The following is a 22,038-nucleotide window of genomic DNA, read 5'->3' on the forward strand; positions in this document are numbered from 1 at the left end:
AAATAGAGAAGTGCCATTCTTAAAAAGAAAAAAAAAGCAGATTTCATTCCCATACATACATAGGCAGAGAAAGAATCCATCAAATACCATGAATGACCAATGTAGCAAGGCAGCTTAGAAAGAAAATTAAAAAAAACTCCAGAAAATAAATGTCAAGACATGTACATATGTGATTAATTAATTAATTTATTTACATTTATTTTTATTGTTGAGAGTATTACAGATGTCCCCTTATAGCTCCCTTCCACCAGCTCTTGCCTTACCCTAGAAATCAAGATTTCAATTCTGAATAAAACTCAATGAGATATGAGAAGACACAGATAAGCAGTTTAATGAACTCCAAAATAAAATCAATGAACAAATGGAATACTTTACCAAATAACTAAAAAAACTTAAAAAAGAAATGAGTAGAAATTCTGGAACTGAAGAACTCAATAAAAGAGATGAAGAATGGACTAGCAAGCTTAGGAAATAGAGCTAAGCAGATGGAAAGAAGAATAAGTGATATTGAAGATAGAAATCTAGAAATGATGCAGATGAAAGAAGAGAGAAACTTGAGAGCAAAACATAAAAAAAAACTATGAGAACGATCTGTCTCCATCAAAAAGAGCAATATAAGAATAATGAGTATACCAGGAAGAGAAAAGAGGGAGAGGAAGCAAAGAGGCTATTCAAACAAATAGTTCATGAAAACTTCCCAGACCTATGGAAAGAGCTGGATCCCTGAATCTAAGAAGCAAAAAAGCCCCACCTAATTACGATACCGAATTTTTGGACTGGAACCCGGGTTCTTTGTCCACCGGAATCGAAAAATGAGTCCATGGACAGAAAGTGGTATAGCAAAGATGGAGATTTATTGAAGAACAAGTACAGACTCCCATGTAGGGAGGGGGAAAGGGTCCCACAGAACTGACTCCCAAGTAAGGAGGGGGAAAAGGGCCCCCCACTGAGTTCTTTTTTCCCATGGCTTATAAAGGCTGCAGTTCCTGTGTCCTGATATCCCCTCTGATTGGTCAATATTCCCCTTCGAATTGGTTACTATAGTGATTCCTGAGGCCCCCCTCCCTCATAGTCCTTCCATTTCTCTGGGCTTTCTTCTTTTCCATTTGAATGGAGGGCTTCCTTCTCTTTATTTTGTAAATATAGATCTTTCCTGGCTACTTCCAGTTCCCTTGTCTTATGAAAATGCAACTGTTGCTGCTCCCTTGTCTTATGGAGATGTAAATGCACCTGGCTTCCTTGTGTTATGGAGATGTACCTTCTCCCAGGCTGCAGCCCCAAGCTTTTCCATGGACCCCAATTCTAAGCCTGCCTATGTCACCCCAAAATTCCTGCTTCAATTATATCAATCCAAAAAAGGCCTTCTCCAAAGCACATTATATTAAAACTGTAAACAATTAATGACAATGAAAGAAATCTCAAGGCAGCCAGGAAAAAAAAAAAGATAACATAAAAAAATCCCCATTAGATTATCAGCGGATTTGTCAGTAGAAACCCTGCAAGTTATGAGAAACTGAAATCAAATATAGCAACTACTGAAAGAGAAATATAACCAGCCTAGAATAACATGTACAGCGACATTATTCTTTAGATATGAAGGAGAAATAAAGACCTTTTCAGACATACAGAAGCTGAGGGAATATACCACCTCAAGGACTCCATTACAGGAAATACAAATACTGAAGGGGCTTATTCTACATGAAACAAGAAAATAAAAGGATACAAAACTGTGAGTAAGGTGACTAACAGAGAGAGGCAGGAAATTGTAACTCTTTAAAAAAAACATAAAAGGGGAAGAGTAAAGTTCTGAAAATGCAAAAGGAAATGGAGAAAAGATATATTCAGAAGAAAAAGGACTAGTGTGTACATGAAACTTTCTTTTGTATAAATCTAATGGTAACCACATACATGAAATCCAGAACTGAGACACATAATGTAAAAAAAAGGAAATAGAGGAAAAAATTATAAGACCACCAAACTAAAACAACAGACACAAACTCAAGGGTAAAGAAACAATGGAGATACACAGCTACCAAAAAAACCCCCAAAAGATAAATGGCTATAGCAAATCCTCAGACATCAATAATAACCCTAAATGTAAATGGACTGAACTCATCAATAAAAAGGCATGGGGGAATGAAAGGGTGAGGGCTATGCGCTCACCTCCATCTTGCCTGCATCCTCCATGTTGGGGCCACGTGTAGCCTTCTTCCCGGAAGCCCAGGCCTCTGCTGGCCGCGCCCGGGATTTTAAACTAACCAATGACAATCAAGGGAAGTGCGCGCCATAGATATGACCACATCCTGTGTAACAAGACCCGGCTCACGCCTGGCCAATCGGCAGGGCCCACAATCCCCTTGCGTCACCCCCCTATTTAAGCCGGATTTTCCCATGGGAGGGCACCCTCTCTTCCTGTCGCCGGGGCTGGCCGGGAGCAGGGCCGGGCCGGCCGGGAACGGGGGTCGGTCTAGCTAGCCCAAAAATAAAAGGTCCTTCTGCTGTTGCATCGAACTAGCTCCCAGTGTGGAATTTTTGGGGATCTTGGAATCTGGGCATAACAGTAACATTGGATAAAACAAAACAAACAATTAGCCAACCACCTGCTGCATTCAGAAAACACAGCTGCAAGGACCAATACAGACTCAAAATTAAAGAATGGAAAATGATTCTCCAAATAAATGGTACCCATAGAAGAGCAGTGTAACTATACTTTTATCTCACAAAATAGATTTCAAAATAAAAAAGGTAACAAGAGGTACAGATGGACATTTTATAATGACAAAGAACACAATATATCAAAACGACATAACACTTATCAATGTACATGCACCCAATCAGGGAGGACCCAAACATATAAAGCAACTCGTAACAGAATAAAAGGGAGAAACTGACAAAAACACAATTATAGTAGGATACCTAAATACCCTATTGACAACTATGGACAGATCTTCCTAACAAAAAATCAATTAGAAAATATTGACCTTTAATGGCACATTAGACTAAATGGACATAATTGACATTTACAGAGTCTTTCATCCCAGAACATCAGATTATACATTCTTCTTTCTCTAATGCACATGGAACATTTTAAAGGATAGACCATATGTTGGGACACAAAATTAGCTTCAACAAATTTAAGAAGATTGAAATTATACCAAGGATAATGCTTCGAAATTGGAAATCAACTGCAAAAAGAAAATAGGGAAAACCAAAAATATGTGGAGGTTAAATAATGTGTTTCTAAGGAACAACTGGCTCAAAGAAGAAATAAAAGGGGAGATCAAAAGATACATAAAGACTAAAGAGAATGGCAATACAACATATCAAACCTTTTGGGATGCAGCAAAAGCAGTAATAAGAGGAAAGTTTATATCATTACAGGCCTATATCAAGAAACAAGAAAAATACCAAATAAACAATCTAACATTACATTTTAAAGAACTAGAAAAACAATAACAAATGCAGTCTTAAGTAAGTAAAAGGAAGAAAATAATAAAAAATTAGAGCAGAATTAAATGAAATAGAGAACAAAAATACAATGCAAAAATTATGCAGCAAAGAGTTGGTTCTTTGAAAAGATTAATAAAGTTGACAAAACTCTGTCTAGACTCACTAGGGAAAATAGGGAAAAGACTCAAATAAAAAAAACCAGAAATGAAAGAGATGTTACAACACAAACCACATATATACAAAAGATCAAACAAGAAAACTGTAAAAGATTATATGCCCCCAAATTCAATAACCCTGAAGAAATGGTCATGTTCTTAAAATATATATAAGCTTCCTAGACAGAATCACTTAGAAATAGAAAATCTAAACAAACTGATCAACAGTGAGAACTTGAAATAAGCATCAAAACCTCCCTAAAAGTAAAAGTCTAGGACCAGATGACTTCATTAGTGAATTCTATCATACATTCAACAAGATTTAATACCTATCCCTTCACAACTGTTCTAAAAACTCAAAGAAGAGGCAACATTTTCCTAACATATTTTATGAGGCCAACATTACCCTGATACCAAAATCTGGAAAGGGTAACACATAAAAATGAAACTACAGTCCAATATCTCTAATGCACACAAATACATAACTCCTAGACAAAATACTAGAGTAAATCAAATACAACAATCAATTGAAGATAACACATTACAAAGAAGTGGGTTCATTCTAGGGGAACAAGGATGTGTTCAACATACACAAATCAGTCAATCAATGTGATATACCACATTAACAAAATAAAGTATAAAAATCATATGATCATATAAATAGATGCAGAAAAAAAATCATTTGAAAAGATACATTCACTTATGACAAAAACACTCAATTAAATATGTATAGAAGGATGGTACATCAACATAAAGGCCATACATGAGAAACCCTCGGCTAATATACTCAATGTGAAAAACTAAAAACTTCCCTGTAAGAAAGAAGACAAGAACACCCACTCTCAAGAACCAAGATTGTGCCATAGGTAAACACCTGTACTTGCTGCCTCCCACAACCAGATCAAAATTACAAATAAAATACATAACAACTATCATCTAGAACCACGGGAAACCTGAGTGGAAGAACTACAACTAGAAAAGTGAAGAAGAAAGAGCATTGAGACTGGTAGGAGGTGCGGAGGCATGGAGGTGCAGATGTGTGTAAGGGGCTGGCACCTGGGTGTGCTGCTTTTTAATCCAGAGGGAGATACAAGCTCCCACGTGCTCTGAGCTCCAGTGTTGGGCAAGACTTTGGGGGACCCAGATACATACAGGGAGAAACTGGACTGTCTGGCATCAGGGCAGGAATGTGGGGGCAGCTTTCTTCCAGACAGAGGTGCACGCAGCAGCAGTCAGACCTCTCCAGTGCAGGACTGACTGGCAGCCATTGCTGTTTGCTCCATCCTGGAGACTCCCTGAGACTCCACTCCACCCAATTTACAACCCTACCCAAGCTATGAGCAGCAGCTTTTGCATATGAATGGCCTGTCCTTTCACAACCTAAAACCTGTCAAATGGCAGCTGCATCAGGGAGCCCCAAAGCTATCTAAAGAAGGCTCAAGGCCAGCACAGCAGCAGCCTGCCTTGCCTCACAGTTGGGCCTCCTCTGGGCGCTTCCAAACTCCATACAAAGAGGAGGAATCTGCAGGTCTCTCTGTAGCTCCTGCTGGGTGGCCCCAGGAAGTGGCTGACTTTGCACTTCCCTGGAGACTCGAGCCAGTGTACCAGTGGTAAGTGTGAGACCATCCAGATTACAACTCTTCACATCCATAAGCAACACACTCAAGGGGCAGACTCAGTGAGCACCAAAGCCCCAATGAAGCAAGTCCTGCCCCATAAGGGTGTCTCCTGCACATCAGCTCTCCTACTATAATTGTAGCTGGTCCCCACAGCCAATTGGCCCTGGAGGTCAATTCCTCCCGGTGACACCAACAGCAATCAAGGCTCAATTACAACAAAACTGCGCACACAGCCCACAAAAGAGTGCACCAAGGGTGTCCACCTCAGGTGATTGGGGAGCCTAAGCCTCTGGGCCCTATAAGACTCCTACTAAAGAAGGTTACTATATCAACTCAAGGAGACTTAGTAGCTACCCAATACATAGAAACAACTTTGCACTTCCCTGGAGACCCAAGAGCCAGTGTACCAGTGGTCAGTGTGAGACCATACCAGATTACAACTCATCACATCCATAAGCAACACACTAGAGGGGCAGAGTCAGTGAGCACCAAAGCCCCACTGAAGCAAGTCCTGTCCCATATGGGTTTCTCCTGCACAGCAGCTCTTCCATTATAGACATAGCTGGTCCTCACAGTTAATTGCCCTGGAGGTAAACAAACAGGGAAGCAGCCAAAATGCAGAGACAAAGAAATGTGTCACAAATGAAAGAAATGGAAGAAAGCAAACTACTGGATATAGAGTTAAGGTTACTTAAGAATCTTCTAGAAACCCCTGAGAAACTTAGTGAGACCTTTGAGGAACTTAGTGAGACCTTCAAGGATCTTAGTGAGAATGCCAAAAAAAATGGAAAAGGATAAGTCAGAAATTAAGCATACACTGACTGAAATAAAGAATAATACACAGAGATTCAACAGTAGAGTAGAGGATCCCAAGAATCAAGTCAAAGATTTGAAATACAAGGAAGCAGAAAACACTAACCGGCAGAGCAAAAAGAAAAAAGAATCCAAAAATATGAAGATAGTGTAAGGAGCCTTTGGGACAACTTCAAGTGTACCAACATTCAAGTTATGGGTGCCAGAAGAGGAGAGAACAAGATATTGAAACCCTATTTGAAGAAATAATGACAGAAAACTTCCCTTACCTGGTGAAAGAAATAGACTTCCAAGTCCAGGAAGCAGAAAGAGTCCCAAACAAGAAGAACCCAAAGAGGACCACACCAAGACACATCATAATTAAAATGCCAAAGGCAAAAGACAAAGAGATCATCTTAAAAGCAGCAAGAGAAAAACAGGTAGTTACTTACAAGGGAGTACCTATACGACTGTCAGCTGATTTCTCAACAGAAACTATGCAGGCCAGAAGGGAGTGGCAAGAAATATTCAAAGTGATGAATAGCAAGAACCTACAACCAAGATTACTCTACCCAGCAAAGATATCACGTAGAATTGAAGGTCAGATAAAGAGCTTCACAGACAAGAGAAAACTAAAGGACTTCATCACCACCAAACCAGTATTATATGAAATGCTGAAAGGTATTCTTTAAGAAGAGGAAGAAGAAGAAAAAGATAAAGATAACAATTATGAACAACAAAGTGACAACAAATACATATCAACAAGTGAATCTGAAAATCAAATGAATAAAAAATATGACGAACATAATAAACTGGTGAATGTAATAGAATTAGGGGCATGGAAATGGAGTGGACTCACAATTCTTGGGGGGAAAGGGAAGAGGGGAGTGTGGGAAGAGATGGAACAAAGATCTTATATGCATGTATGCTGTACCTATGGACATGGACAGTGGGATGGCGAGGACCTGGGTGGGGTGGGAACCGGGTGGCAGGGAGCTATGGGGGGAAAAAAGAGGGACATCTGTAATAATCTGAACAATAAAGATTATAAAAAAAGAGAATATTCATTCTCATCACTGATATTCAACATAGTACTAAAAGTCCCAGCCAGAGAAACCAGGCAAGATAAAAAATTTTAAAAAAGCATCCAAATTGGGAATGAAATAAAACTGTCACTTTTTTTCAGTTGACATGATTCTTTATATAAAAAACCCTAAAGACTCCACCAAAAAAATAATTAGAAATAATAAATACAGCAAAGTTGTCATATATAAAATCAATGTACAAAAATCTATGGTGTTCCTATATACTAACAATGAAATTTCAGGGAAGGAAATGAAAAACAAAACAATTCCTTTTGAAATTGCAACAAAAAGAATAAAATACTTGGGAATAAAAGCAACAAAAAATGTGAAGGACCTATACTGAGAACTTCAAGAAATTATTAAAAGAAAGTGAAGAAGACACAAAAATATGGAAAGATACTCTATGTTCATGGATTGGAAAAATCAACATAGTTAAAATGGACATATTATTGAAAGCAACATACAGATTTAAAGCAGTTAAAATCCCAGTGGCATTTTAAAGAAGAAATAGAACAAAGATTATATTTGTATGGAACTACAAAAGACTCTGAATAGCCAAAGGAATTCTGATAAAAAAGAACAAAGCTGAAAGTATCACACTCCTTAACTTCAAATTATACTGCAATGCAACAATCATCAAAACAGCATGGCATTGGCAGAAAATCAGACTCAGACTAATGGAAGAGAAATGAACCCACAAGTATGTGAGAAAATGATTTTCAACAAAGAAACCAAGTACATACAACAGGAAAAAAGAAAGCTTCTTAAATAAAGAGGGGAAATTGGAAAGCCATATGCAAAAATATGAAACTAGACTGCCATTTGTAACCATACACAAAAACTAAGTAAAAATGGATCTAACTATAAGACCTGAAACAATAAATTACATAGAAGAAAACACAGGTACTAAACTTATGGACTTTGGTCTTAGAGGGGATTTTATAAATTTAACCTCAAAGGCAAGGGAAATAAAGGCTAAATTAATGAATAGGACTATCTCAAGCTAAAAGGCTTCTGCACAGCAAATGAAACTGGCAGCAAAACAAAAATGCAGCAAATGGAATGGGAAAATATATTTGCAAATAACAGTTTTGACAAGGGTTAATATCCAAAATATATAAAGAACTCATACAACTCAACAACAACATAAACAAACATCCCATTAAAAAATGAGCAGAGGACATGAACAGACACATACAAATGGCCAAAAGATGTATGAAAAGATGCTAAACTTTACTAGCTATTACAGAAATACAAATCAAAACTACAATGAGATGCCACTTCACACCTGTTAGAATGTCTATTATCAACAAGACAAATAATAACAAATGCTGGAGAGGGTGTGGAGAAGAAGGAACCTTCATTTGCTGCTCCTGGGAATGTAAAGTGTTATAGCCACTATGAAAAACAGTATGGAGTTTCCTCAAAAATTAGTACCCAGCAATCCCTCTTGTGGATATCTACCTAAAAATTTAAAAAAATATATTTTTATTAATTTCAGAGAGGAAGTAAGAGGGAGAGAGAGATAGAAACATCAATGATGAGAGAGAATCATTGATTGGCTGCCTCCTGCATGCTCCCCACTGGGGATTGAGCCCGCAACCTGGGCATGTGCTCTTGACCAGAATTTAACCTGGAACCCTTTAGTCTGCAGGTCGACGCTCTATCTGCTGAGCCAAACTGGCTAGGGCTAACTAAAAATTTTTAAAGCATTAATTTGTAAAGATATATGTATTCCTATGTTCAATGTAGCATTATTCACAGTGTCCATGACATGGAAACAACTAAAGTGTCTTTTGATAGATGGTTGAATAATGTGGTACAAACAGGGTGTCCCAAAAAATGTATATACAGTTTAACAGCTGATAGCTCAATGGATGTTTTTTTCTTTTAAGATTTAACCCATTGGGATTAATAATTATTTAAAGTGTGCATATATTTTTGGACACCGTGAAATCCTGCCATTTGAGACAATATGAATGGAACTTGAGAATACCATGTTAAACAAAATAAGTCAGATGGAGGAAGTCAAGAACCATATGATTTCACTCATATGTGGGAAATAAAACAAAGCAACAAATGAACAAACAAAATAAACAAAAACATATAGGCACAAAAAACAGTATTATGGTTACGAAGGAAGAAGGTTTTGGAGGAGGTATTAAATGGTAAAAGGGGGTCACATATATGGTGATGGAAATAGATTTGACTTTCAGTGGAGAACATACAATGTAATTACATACAATGATCCTATATAATAAAGAGGTAATATGCAAATTGACCATCACTCCAACACACAAGATGGCCACCACAAGATGGCCAGCAGGGGAGGGCAGTTGTGGGCAGTCAGGCCAGCAGGAGAGGGCAGTTGGGGGCAATCGGGCATGCAGGGGAGGGCAGTTGTGGGGGACCAGGCCTGCAGGGGAGGACAGTTAGGGGTGACCAGGCCAGCAGAGGAGGGCAGTTAGGGGCAATCGGGCCAGCAGGGGAGCAGTTAGGCGTCAATCAGGCTGGCAGGGGAGTGGTTAGGGGGCTGGCAGGCAGAAGCAGTTAGGGGCAATCAGGCAATCAGGCAGGCGAGCAGTTGGGAGCCAGCAGTCCTGGATTGTGAGAGGGATGTCCAACTGCCCACTTAGGCCCTATCCCACTAAACCGGCAGTCGACATCCCTCAAGGGGTCCCAGATTGGAGAGGGTTCAGGCTGGGCTGAGGGACACACACACCCCTCCCCCCACCCCACCCCCCGCATGAATTTTGTGCACTGGGCCTCTAGTGTATTACATAATTGTGCACTTGAAACCTGTATTATCTTATTAACCAATGTCACTCTAACAAATTTAAATAAAAATAATTTAAATGTTAATAAGTGGGTGATCTCTTGGTGGAGGAATTATATGCAATTTTTATTTTGTGCTTTCTTCAATCCATATATTCTAAAAATTCTAGAATAGCCTGTTTGGCTTAGTGGATAGAGCATCAACCTGTGGTCTGAAGAGGCCCAGGTTTGATTCTAGTTAAGGGCACATGCCTGGGTTGCGGGCTTAATTTCCAGTAGGGGGCATGCCGGAGGCAGCCAATCAATGATTCTCTCTCTCTCCCCCTCTCCCTTCCTCTCTGAAATCAATAAAAATATATTTAAAAATTCTAAAATATACAGGTATTACTTTCAAATAAATAATTTAAGCCCAATAGGTATGCACAGTCTTGGAATACACATTTTATTATGAACAGAAATCACAACAGAAATACATTTGCCCTTCTCACAATCACCAACTCGATTTCATTTATCAATAAATGCTTTGAAATTTTACACTCCATTCTCTCTGATGGTGATTCTGTTTTCTTATTCACCTCTCCAGAAATTGTATGTCTCTTTAATAGGCATCCTAATAAAAGTGTGTAAACACATACTCATAAATACATACATTATTTCTCCTTAGCTTTTCTTTTAGTCTCTGATCCCACAAATTTTAATCATTTCTTTAAAGCTTCCTTTAATTACATTGTCCATAATTACAAGACATCAGATATTCCTTCCTTTTTAAGTTTCAGTAAATTGAATTACATTCTGTTAGGTTTGGTTCAAAAAATGGAATAGGTTCTATAACTATAATACTATAAACAAAAAGGTACTATAAAATTTCCAGATTATTTATCAGGTCAACTATTTTAATTTTCAAATTATATTATTTAAAATAAATGTGTTTTTCTTCAATATTATTAGCTAACCCATTTAAAACCTCCAAAATAGTTAATGATAATTCAGTGCAGAAATAAAATAAAGATCACACTTTTCCACCTCCCCTTTTATTCAAAATCCCTAGGAATGACAGGGAAAAAATTAAAATGTATAATTGTGCTGGAAAGCAAGAGAGGATACCATTGATGAACAAATACTTCTAATAAAGCCCTTAAGAGACAGAAAGCAGATAGAACTGGCGGAGGAAAAAGCCATACCAGAAATAACACAGAAAAGAGATGCTGTGAAAATTGAATGCTCTGAAACGATGGATACTAGGTGAACTGACCCTCCTCCTTCCCCAAAGATCCTCTCCCCCATTTGTCAAATAGAGGACAGCAGAGGCCTTTGCTCCAGGTTGTAAAAGTGAGGTTGGACAGGTAAGCCGGAGAGACAGGGCAGTGCCCTTTGCAAATGACGTCAACCAGTAACACATCTTGCTCCCAGTCCCCAACTTTGGAGAGTAACCTCAAAATCAGGACCCAAACCAAGAATTGCCAAATATGTGAGGAAATCCAGTATCACAAAACAGGTGTACTAAAGTCATCAACAGAACCTAAAACCTGAGAAAAAATGCTTAATGGAACAAATAAAAGGAGGCTTTAATAAAAATGAAATTAATATTCTCGATGATATAACAAATAAAAAAGAACAGCAATTACAACAAAGCAATTTTAGATCTTAGAAATAAAAAATACTACTATTAAAATAAAACTCAATACGTGGGCTGAATGATAGAATGGACACAATTGAAGAGTATGTTAATAAGCTGGAAATCACACTGACTAACTTACTCTAAATGCAGTGCAATAGACTACATGGGTTGGAAAATGAAATAAAAGTTAAGGCTAGAGAGAAAGTCCCAGAAAGTCTTGCATCCATGAAATGGAGTTCCAAGGAGAAAAAAGAGAGAGGCAGGGCTGGAAAAAACAAACAAATAAAAGTAATGATAGGAGAATTTTTCAAAAACATAAAAAAAAACAATTCTTCAGATTTAAAAGATTACTGAAAATTGAGCAATATGAAAAACAACCATAGATATCTATAATAATAAAAGAATAACATGCTAATTAGATTGGACAGCCGAAGACCTTTCAGACATGAGACTGTGGCAGGGGCCGAGGTAGAGGCGGTTAGAGGCAATCAGGCAGACAGGCAAGCAGTTAGGGATGATCAGGCAGGCAGGTGAGCAGTTAGGAGCAATGATGCAGGTAGGCAAAGTGGTTAGGGGTGATTAGGCAGGCAGGTGAGCTGTTAGGGGTGATCAGGCAGGTATGTGAGCAGGTTTGAGAGAGGGTGCAGGCCCCCTTCCGCTGTGCAGAATTTCATGCACTGGGCCTCTAGTGTTATTATAAATTATTAAAGAAGGATAATATCACAAAAGTTTTCAGAGAAGAAAATATCTGCCAAGGAAAAAGAATCTGATTGATATTAGATTTTATTATTGCAATGCTAGATGCAGGAAGTCAATAAAGCAAATTTTTAAAGTAGCAAGTAAAAATAAATCTAATCTAATTTAAATTTGAATTAATCTAAAAAAAACCTAAAATATTCACTAATAGCAGGACAATTATATGAAACATAGTATATCCATATTATATTATTCAGCAGATAAATATAATGCCATCTCTAAGACATATTGATGGGAAAAAAGTTACAGAAATATATACATATATATGTTATACTGAGATATACATATATATTAGTCATGCCTCAACCAGAGAAACGAAATCACTAGGAAATATACATTAAGAGCTTTATTGCAAAGAGTTGGTTTATACAATTGTCAGAATTGGCTAGGCAAGTCTGAAAATCATAGGGCAGACCATCAGGAAGGGAACTGTTTAAAACAGACACAAACAGAATTTACTATCCTCCAACAGACTTTTTTAAAAAATAATTTTTGTTTTTCAATTATAGTTAATATACAATAATATTGTAGTTTCAGATGTACAATGCAGTGATTAGACATTTCTATAACATAGTGATCACCCCAATAAACTTAGTACCTGCTGATACCATACATAGTTATTACAGTATTATAGACTATATTCTCTATGCTATACTTTACATCCCCATGACTATTTTGTAACTACCAATTTGTGCTCCTTAATCCTTTCCTCCTTTTCACCCATCCCCTTAACATCCCTCTTATCTGGCAAACTATCAAAATGTCCTCTGAATTTATGAGTTTGTTTCTGCTTTGTTTGCTCATTTGTTGTTTTGTGTGTGTGTGTTTTTTTTTAGATTCAGCATACAAAAGAAATCATGTGGTATTTGTCTTTTGTATGATTTATTTCACTTAACATAGTACCCTCCAGGTCCATGTTATTGCAAATGCAAGATTTCATTCTTTTTTTATGGCTAAGTCATATTCCATTGTATATATTCACCACTGCATTATTCATCTATTGATGGACACTTAAGTTGCTTCCATATCTTGGTTATTGTAAATAATATTGCAGTGAACATATGGATGCATATGTCTTTTTGAATTAATGTTTTGGGTTTTATCAGAAAACACCCAAAAGTGGAATTGCTGGGTCGTTCTTTGTCTCTTATTATAGCCTTTATTTCAAAGTCTATTTTTTCTAGTATAAGTAATCCTATCCCCGTTTCCATTTTCATATCTTTTTCTATCCCTTTACTTTCAGTCAGTGTATGTTTTTTAATCTGAAGTGAGTCTATTGTAAACAGCATATATGTAAGAATCTTGTTTTCTTATAAATTCATTTATCATACATAATTTGATAGGAGTATTTAATCCATTTAACATAACCTTTCAGCGAGTATTTTACCCTCCGGCCTCACGCAGAGTGTGCTATGGTTGCTGGGCGCCAGGGTGGAGCGTTATAGATCTAAAGGAATTATAGATCCTCAAAGATGATAATACTGGAGAAGACGAAGAAATGAAGGAAATGGTTTTCTCAGGAACAGAGAAAACAAAACCACAGGTAACAAAAAGTACTTGTCCTCCACAAGGACGATTGAAGAACTGTATTACCAATGGAGTTTTACTTTTTATCCTATGGTTTGCAATCTGGTCAATCTCAAGCCCTGACCATTACCCTGATGAAAATTAATTTGGACTATTCATTGTCTTTTTTTGTTCCCTAATTGGGGGCAAACTTTTGGAAGTCATTAGAATACCTTCAATGCCTCCACTTCCATCTCTTCTTGGGATGTTATTGTCTGGTTTTACCATTAGGAATGCTCCATATTCAGTGAGTGCATCCATATTAGTAACAAGTGGTCTTCAACTTTAAGAAATACTGCCCTTACCCTTTCCTAATAAAAGCTGGACTTGGACTCGATCCGCAGGCTTTGAAGTGTTTGAAGAGAGTTTGTTTAAGATTGTCTCATGGAGGCATGTTCGACTGCTGTTATTTTCCACTTCCTTATGAATTTTCCCTGGGAATGGGGATTTCTTTTAGGTTTTGTGGTAGGTGCTGTCTCTCCAGCTGTTGTTGTTCCTTCCATGCTACATTTGCAAGAAGAAGGATATGGCATTGAGAAAGGCATTCCAACCTTACTAGTGGCTGCTAGCAGTGTGGATGACATCGTCGCTATCACTGGATTTAGTACATTCATGAGCATATCTTCTCCACGGGTGGCATACTTCATAACAGGGGTCCTCAAACTTTTTAAACAGCAGGCCAGTTCACTGTCCCTCAGACCATTGGAGGGCCAGACTATAGTTTAAAAAAAAAACTAGTCGGCTGCTAAGCAACAGGCAGCGGCGGCAAAAACACCCGGAGGGCTGGATAAATGTTTTTGGCGGGCTGCATGTGGCCCGCGGTCCATAGTTTGAGGACCCCTGCTTCATAATTTCCTAACTTCTTTTCAGAATGTAATTATTGGTGCGCTACTAGGAACATTTTTGGGAATTTTTCTTTGATATTTTCCAAATGAAGATCAAACAAATCTTCCAATGAAGAGAGCATGCCTTATTTTGGGTTTGTGTGTTTCTGCCGTCTTAGTCAGCAATAGCATCAGTATACTCGGAGCTGGAGGATTATGTATACTAATGTTGACTTTCATTGGAGGAATGACCAAAGATAAGATTGGAGTCCAAAAAATTATTGCATTTGATTAGGATATTTTTCAACCCCTTCTTTTTGGTTTGGTTGGATTGGAAGTATCTATTGGAGCTCTTAAATCAGATGCTCTTGGTATTTCTATTGCTAGTATGAGTTTGGCATTATTGGTTCAAATTTCTTTTACATTTTTCTTGATGTCTTTTGCTGGTTTTAATTTTAAGAAAATATTTATTGCTCATTTTGGCCGCCTCTCTGCTTTTTTTTGTTTCTATGTATGAGGTAGAGCTGCTACATCTCCTAGGCTTAGCAGCATGGCCTAATGTAGTAGATGTCCTGTAGGGTCCTCCCTGATCACCCCAGCTGGGAATATGAGGTGTGCCCCTCTTGTGGGCTGTGTACCCTTCTGTTGTAATTGAGTCTTGATTGCTCTTGGCCCATCAAGGACTGGCTTTGATCACTGACCACCTACCTGTGACCACCTTGGAGGATCAGCTGTGCAGGGGCCCACCACACAAAGCAAGACTTACTGCAGTAGGGCTCTGGTAACCACTGAGTCCACCCCTTGAATGTGTCAGAGGTGGTTGAATGATGGTGCTTCAACATGGTCTGAAGTTTTCCACTGGTTGTACTGGCTCTGGGGCCTCCCAGAAGGTGCAGGCCAACATCAGTCACTGCCTGTGTTCTGCCTGGGGCCACCAGGCCTAAGTTACAAAGTGGTCTGTGGATGGCTACTTCTTGTGCTGGGCTTAGAGGTACCCAGGCAAGGCCAAGCTGTGAACCAAGGCTGGCTGCTGCTAGTGCCAGGCCTGGGACCACTTAATGAGAGGTATGGGGTTTGCTGAGGCCAGATGCTACTTGTCTGAGAGATTTTAGAAAAATCTGAAGCCTGAGCCAGGGTATTCCTATGATAAAGCCACTGGAAATAGCTTGGGTGGGCCTGAAAATTGGGTGGGGCAGGGTCTCAAAATTACTGGGGGGGGGGGAGATGGGTTGCAAACAGTATGAGCCATATTAATAGAGTCTCAGACATGGCACCCATCTGCTGGCTCTGAGGGTAAAGGGCTCAGAAAAAATAGCCTCTACAAGCACTCCTGTCTGGGAGAAGGCTGCCCCTCTAGCTTTCACCCTGATGCCAAACAATTCACTTCCTTCCCATATGTCTCTCATGCCTTTTAAGCTGCTGCCTTTGAGCTGGAGCTCAGAGGGAGTGAGTCCAAATAAGTCCATATGTGGACCCTTTAAGAGGAACTGCCTGGGATCCCAGCAGTCTCAGCCTCCCTCAGCTTCAATCCATGCTGGTTTTTACAACCACAAGTTATGGGACTTCTGTTCTTGGCACTGAAACCCTGTACTGAAACCCTGAGCTGTGGGGGGGGGGGGGGGCTTTACCCTCAGCAGGGACCTTCAGCAGGGACCTTCACAGCCAAGATATCCCTCAAGGTTATTACCTACCATGTGTGGGAGTGGGACCAGCCCGTCCGCGTCTCCGCCCCACCTACCAGATTTGATGTGGCTTCTTCTTTAATTTCATAGTTGTAGGACTTCCATTCAGCTTGATTTCAGGAGATTCTGAATGATGGTTGTTGTATAGTGTAGTTGTAATTTTGATGTGGTTGTGGGAGGAGGTGGAGCACCACCTTTACCTACGCCAGACAGATGAATATTTTCTAATCTTGGAATAAACAAACATTTCTTAGAGAGGACACTGAAAACACTAATCAAAAACATAAAAGAAGATAAATTGGATTTCAAAACTTTAAAAACTTCAGTTCATTATAATACCATTAAGAAAACACATAGAATAGCCCCAGACTTGGAGAATACGTAAATTAAACTTTTACATAATGATACATATAGGAAGTACAATAAAAATAATATTTCCCCAGCCGGTTTGGCTCAGTGGATAGAATGTCAGCCTGTGGACTGAGGGGTCCCGGGTTCCATTCCAGTCAAGGGCACATACCTAGGTTGCAGGCTCAATCCCTGGTCCTAGTCAGGACACATGTGGGAGGCAACCAATTGATGTGTCTCTTTCACATCAGTATTTCTCTCTTTCTGTCTCTCCCCCTCCCCCCCTTTCACTCTCTCTAAAAGTCAATGGAAAAAATATCCTCGGGTGAGGATTAAAAAAAAATTCCATTTATGATACAATATATAAAACACTTGAATTCCAAGCATGAACTTGTAATGATGAATAAATGGGAAAAAAAACCCTGGAAATTTATACTTTATACTTCATTGTGCATAGATTATAATAAAGATGACAACAATTTCTAATTTAGTAAAGATATTTTAATGAAAGACTAATGAATTTTTCTCAGGATATTTTAAATAACATTTTTAAATGGGATTTTCAATTCAAGGAAATGTGTCTTTGTTTTTAGTTTGTTGACTTTTGTTACTAGTGCATTTTATCAGATTGAGTTGGGGCAATCAGGAATTCTATAATTGGTCTTTAATTTGCTAGTGGATATTCAAACAAACCTTCAAATAAAGGTTAAGAATACTGGAATGAAAATTAGACCATGAGCAGCCCCAAATACCATAACAAGAAACATAATCTTAAAAAATGTCCTGAAGATGTATGCTTTGGCTGCAGATAAGACAGACACCCCTATTACTGTTGAAATTGCACTTTGTAACACAGGGTAGCCTAGCATATACAATGCCTCAATTGTTCTTAGATTTACTGAGGGCTGAGAACTGGAAACAAATGCATAGGAAATGTGTGCAGAGAAATCAAAAGAAAAGCCTATACAAATGACAAGATTAATCATGGATATGGAATCAAGATTGACCTTCCAGAATGCCATGAAACCTGTTACTCCTACAATAACAGAACCAATAGCAAAAGTTACCCACAAGGAGCACAGTGGGTGAGGAATTAACAATAAGGAAACAACAAACATAGCTGCTGATGCCACAATGACATTTCGAATAGTGTTTTCTATTATTGCAGTATACTGATCAAAATATATGAATGCTGGGTTATACACCATTAGGGGAATTTCACAATTTTTGGCCAAGTCTCGGAACTGGATTAACATCTTCTTCTTCTTGGTTGAAGTAGAAATATCCATGGTCTGAATGAAGGCACGGGAAGAAATGATTTCATGTGATGATGAAATATTAACATCATACTTAAAATGTGGAAAATCCACAAAAAAACTGGAAATACTCTTCATAAAAGTATTCTTATCATTTATATCTTGCTTTTTATCTTTCATATATTGCACATATTCTCGTAACCAAAACTCGGTAAGAGCTTTATCTACATAGCCATTGTTTTCAAAATCTACCAGACATTTTTCCAATTTTTGCCTAGCATTTTTATCCCAGTAGTCAAGAGTTTCAGTAACAATAACCATAACCTTGGGACCGTAACGTGGAAAATGACCTTCCTCTACATCAAAATATGGTGTAATGTAGGAATCGTCACTTGCCAAATTTCGAAGGTCTAAACCTTCCTGCACTTGGAAACATCCATATATACTACTTATGAGGTACGATATGTACAGAAGCACTACAAACAACTTGGTCTTAGTGCTTGTGAGAAAAGGACCAAAATAGTCTCTAAAGAACAAATTCATTGGATGAATATCAGTTTCCAGTTCATCTGGGAGAGAATCAAATGGGAGACAGCAGCATCTTTTTAATGAGGAACATTTCTTGTCAGCCATATCTGGCTTTTTTAACCAACGTAGACAGGCTACTTCTCTTTTACCATCCAGGGCCAAAACTGCTCCAAAACAGGTGATGGTATACAAATAACAAAAGAACAGGGTTGTTCCTGTATAGATGCAAAAGTACTGTATAGATCTGAAGGAGGTCATAATTCCCGTATAGAAGGCCAGGATGTTAGTGACAGTGGTGATTGTAATGGACACTGCCACTTTTGAATAGGTCCTGGACAAACGATGTCTTATGCTATTCACGAGTTTGGTCTTCTGCCAGCCGGAAATCATAATAAACATGTCATCGACCCCAACACCTGTTAATAAAAGAAACAATCATCATAAATATTAATTTCTATTAAAAAATTAAACAGATCACCCTGGCCCACGTGGCTTAGTTGGTTGAGTGTAATCCCGTGCACCTACAGGTCACTGGTTCGATTCCCTGTCAGGGCACATGCCTAGGTTACAGGCTGATCCCCAGTAGGAGGTGTGCAGGAGGTGATGGATCAATGTTGTGCTCTCACATCTCTCTCTCTCTCTCTCTCTCTCTCTCTCCCCCCTTCTCCTTTACTCTCTCTTTGAAGTCAATGAAAACTTATTTTAAAAATTCAAATAGATCAATAGATCAATTCAAACCATCTTATTTTTCCATTTCTTTCAGGTCTTATTTACCTTGCCCAATCTGTGCTTTGATGCTACTTTCTCTCATTGCCTCTGAATCCACAACAGAATTCATCACTCCTTCTTCTGTAATAACTCTGTGCTTTGTACATACTCCTATTCTTTGGACATAGCACAATATATTCTACTCCTAATCTTCATTTAAGGAGTTTCAATGATGAGTCAGGAAACCTGGTTGACTGGTTGTTAGTGGAAGCAGGGTTAGCAATGAATCTTTGATTTTGATAGATTACTTGAGAAACCATTTTCTCTCATAAGTCGTTTCAAACTAATGCACAAACACAATGAGCAATCATTCTGTTGCTTAAAATATAAGTTGGATTTACCTGTTCTACAGTAAGCATCTAGCTATCAATGTGGTATCATTTGAGAGGCACCACATAGTTTATAGACACACACACACAAACACACACACACAGTTTTCCTGCTGGTCTGTTTTTGATGGTCTGTTTTTGATAGACAGAATGCTATCATTCAAACTTCACTTGCCCAGTTTAAGGTCTTCTCTCATTAAAATGAAAGTACTGTCCCAAAATAAATATCAAGGATCCTTTACATATTAACGCCTACTAGGTGATTAGTTCTTTTCTACACTGACATTTCATGATTGGTTTGAAATAAAGGAGACTTTGAAATTGTCATTAAAGACTGGGAAAGCAGGACTATAAAGAAGAAAGGGGATTAGAAAGAAAGCATGAGCATGCTGCAGATACATTTTACTTCCTCACACTTTCTACTAGAGCAATCATACAGTCAGTTCTTGGAAGTAAAATGCTGATCTTAATTTAAATTTTGGGGGATCATCTCTATGGATTGCATGGATTGCAATGGAGATTGCAAGTCTGCCTCTAATTCAGATGTTCTATGGGTATAATCGAGGTAGAAGTACCTACATTAAAATAACCAAGAATGAACTCATTGATATTTATTAGGTATCTAAAATCTGGTTTTTGCCCAGCCACCATGGCTCAATGGTTGAGCGTCGACCTCTGAAACAGGAGGTCACAGTTTGATTCCCGGTCAGGGCACTTGCCTGGGTTGCAGGCCTGATCCCCCATGGGGAGTGTGCAGGAGGCAGCCAATCAATGATTCTCTCTCATTATTGATGTTTCTATCTCATTCTCCCTTCCTCTCTGAAATCAATAAAAAAAATAAAAGACAAAAACCAACAAACTAGTTTTATTATTTGTAGGACACTGTTAAGAAATTGTCCATATACAGTTTTTGAGTTGCTGCAATCACAAACACACTCACATACAAACACTCCTATGTACACACAGACTATACAAAAAATGGTTTATATTAAGTCAGTTATACACACTTTACTTATTTATGGCTGTGGGGAAGATTGAGAGATTAAATGTGGGTCTATAGGAAGAAGGTATGCACTGAAGAGCTAGAATAAATAAGCTGAATTCCGGTGTATAGCTAATCCACTATCTCCCCCAGGAAACCAAATATCATTTCTTTCAAGTTGCTTGTTTTCCAAAATATAAATACCTTTGTTTTCTCATGCTTACTCTAAAATAAATTCTGAAATTACAGAGAAATACAAACAAAAAATTTAAGCGACTGTAATTCCATCCTTGTGATAATTCCTGCTAACATTTTGATGTTTATCCATTCAGAATTTGCTCTATACAAATGTACCACTCTATTTCAAAATTTCATTTCATAACCAGTATTTTTTCATTTAATATTTCATTAAATGAAATATTTCATTTTTCATTTAATGTGTCTACTTCTTTTTAAAGACTGAAAATGATTTCAAAATTTTAATATGCTATATTTGAATTGACCAATCCCATCTTGATATGGGATTAGGTTGTTTTCAATATTTTCCTATTCTAAATCACACCAAAATGAACATGTTCTACTTTTCAAGCAATTGTTCAATTAACAGGACAAATTCCTAGCAGTGTAATTGATAGATCAAAGGTATTTCTTCTAAAATATTTATTAAAATATATTTTTATTGATTTCAGAGAGCAAGGGAGAAGGAGAAAGACATAGAAATATCAATGATGAGAGAGAATCATTGATCAGCTGCCTCCTACATGCCCCCTACTGGGGATCGAGCCTGCAACCCAGGCATGTGCCCTGACTGGGAATTGAACCATGACCTCCTGGTTCACAGGCTGATGCTCAACTGAGCCACACTGGCAGGGCCCCCTTTAAATTTTTAAGTATTTTTTATTTGTTGCAAAGTTGCACTAAAAGAAAGTGTGTCCCAATTTAAAATTTCCCCCAGCAAAATATGCGTGCTCATTTGTACACAATTTTACCCAAAACTTCAATCTTACTAATTTTTATTAATCTAATAAGAAAACGAGGTATCTCACTCTTGGTTCAATTTGAATCCCTTGATTAATGGAGAAATCAAATATTTTTTTCTTATATTTTCAATTTTTGGTGTGTATGTGTGTGTACAGCCTGTTCATGTTCCTTGTACTTCCACTTGGGGTGCTTGCTTTTTTCAACTCTAAAAATACATAATTCAATGTTATTTTCTTGTTTCTGGTACCTTATTTTGGATCTGTAGAGCAACTTAAACATAATTATTTTGCTTAATATAAAATAAGCTCCTTTCTTAGGTATCCTATAGCCCCAAATACTCAGTGTGTAGTCTCACATTTTGTTTTACTCACCTAGAACAAGAAATGGTGCATTTTTAATTATGGTCACAAATGGCACCCCAATGAACAACATCAGGCCAAAGCCGCTCAACACTGCGAAGGCAGTAGAAATCACTCCAAAAACTGCAACAAAAATTTTGTTTCGTACACAGTCACACCTGTAAA

At 38.0% G+C, this 22,038-nt stretch overlaps 1 protein-coding gene and 1 pseudogene across 1 annotated transcript in view; one reads left to right on the forward strand and one right to left on the reverse strand.

The window, feature by feature from the left end:
• Positions 1 to 13,922: 13,922 nt before the first annotated feature.
• On the forward strand, positions 13,923 to 17,302 carry LOC102421712 (annotated as a pseudogene).
• Positions 17,303 to 17,365: 63 nt separating this feature from the next.
• Positions 17,366 to 22,038, reverse strand: part of PTCHD3 (patched domain containing 3) — an 83,685-nt gene continuing 79,012 nt past the window's right edge. Inside the window, exons 7-8 of the mRNA XM_006101420.3 lie at positions 21,886 to 22,031; positions 17,366 to 18,870 (exon numbers count right to left, since the gene is read on the reverse strand). Coding sequence (XP_006101482.1) covers positions 17,366 to 18,870; positions 21,886 to 22,031 — 1,651 coding nt within the window. The remainder of the gene's footprint in view (positions 18,871 to 21,885; positions 22,032 to 22,038) is intronic.

Source organism: Myotis lucifugus, unplaced genomic scaffold, assembly GCF_000147115.1.
Source record: "Myotis lucifugus unplaced genomic scaffold, Myoluc2.0 scaffold_357, whole genome shotgun sequence".
In the NCBI taxonomy this organism is placed as follows: domain Eukaryota; kingdom Metazoa; phylum Chordata; class Mammalia; order Chiroptera; family Vespertilionidae; genus Myotis; species Myotis lucifugus.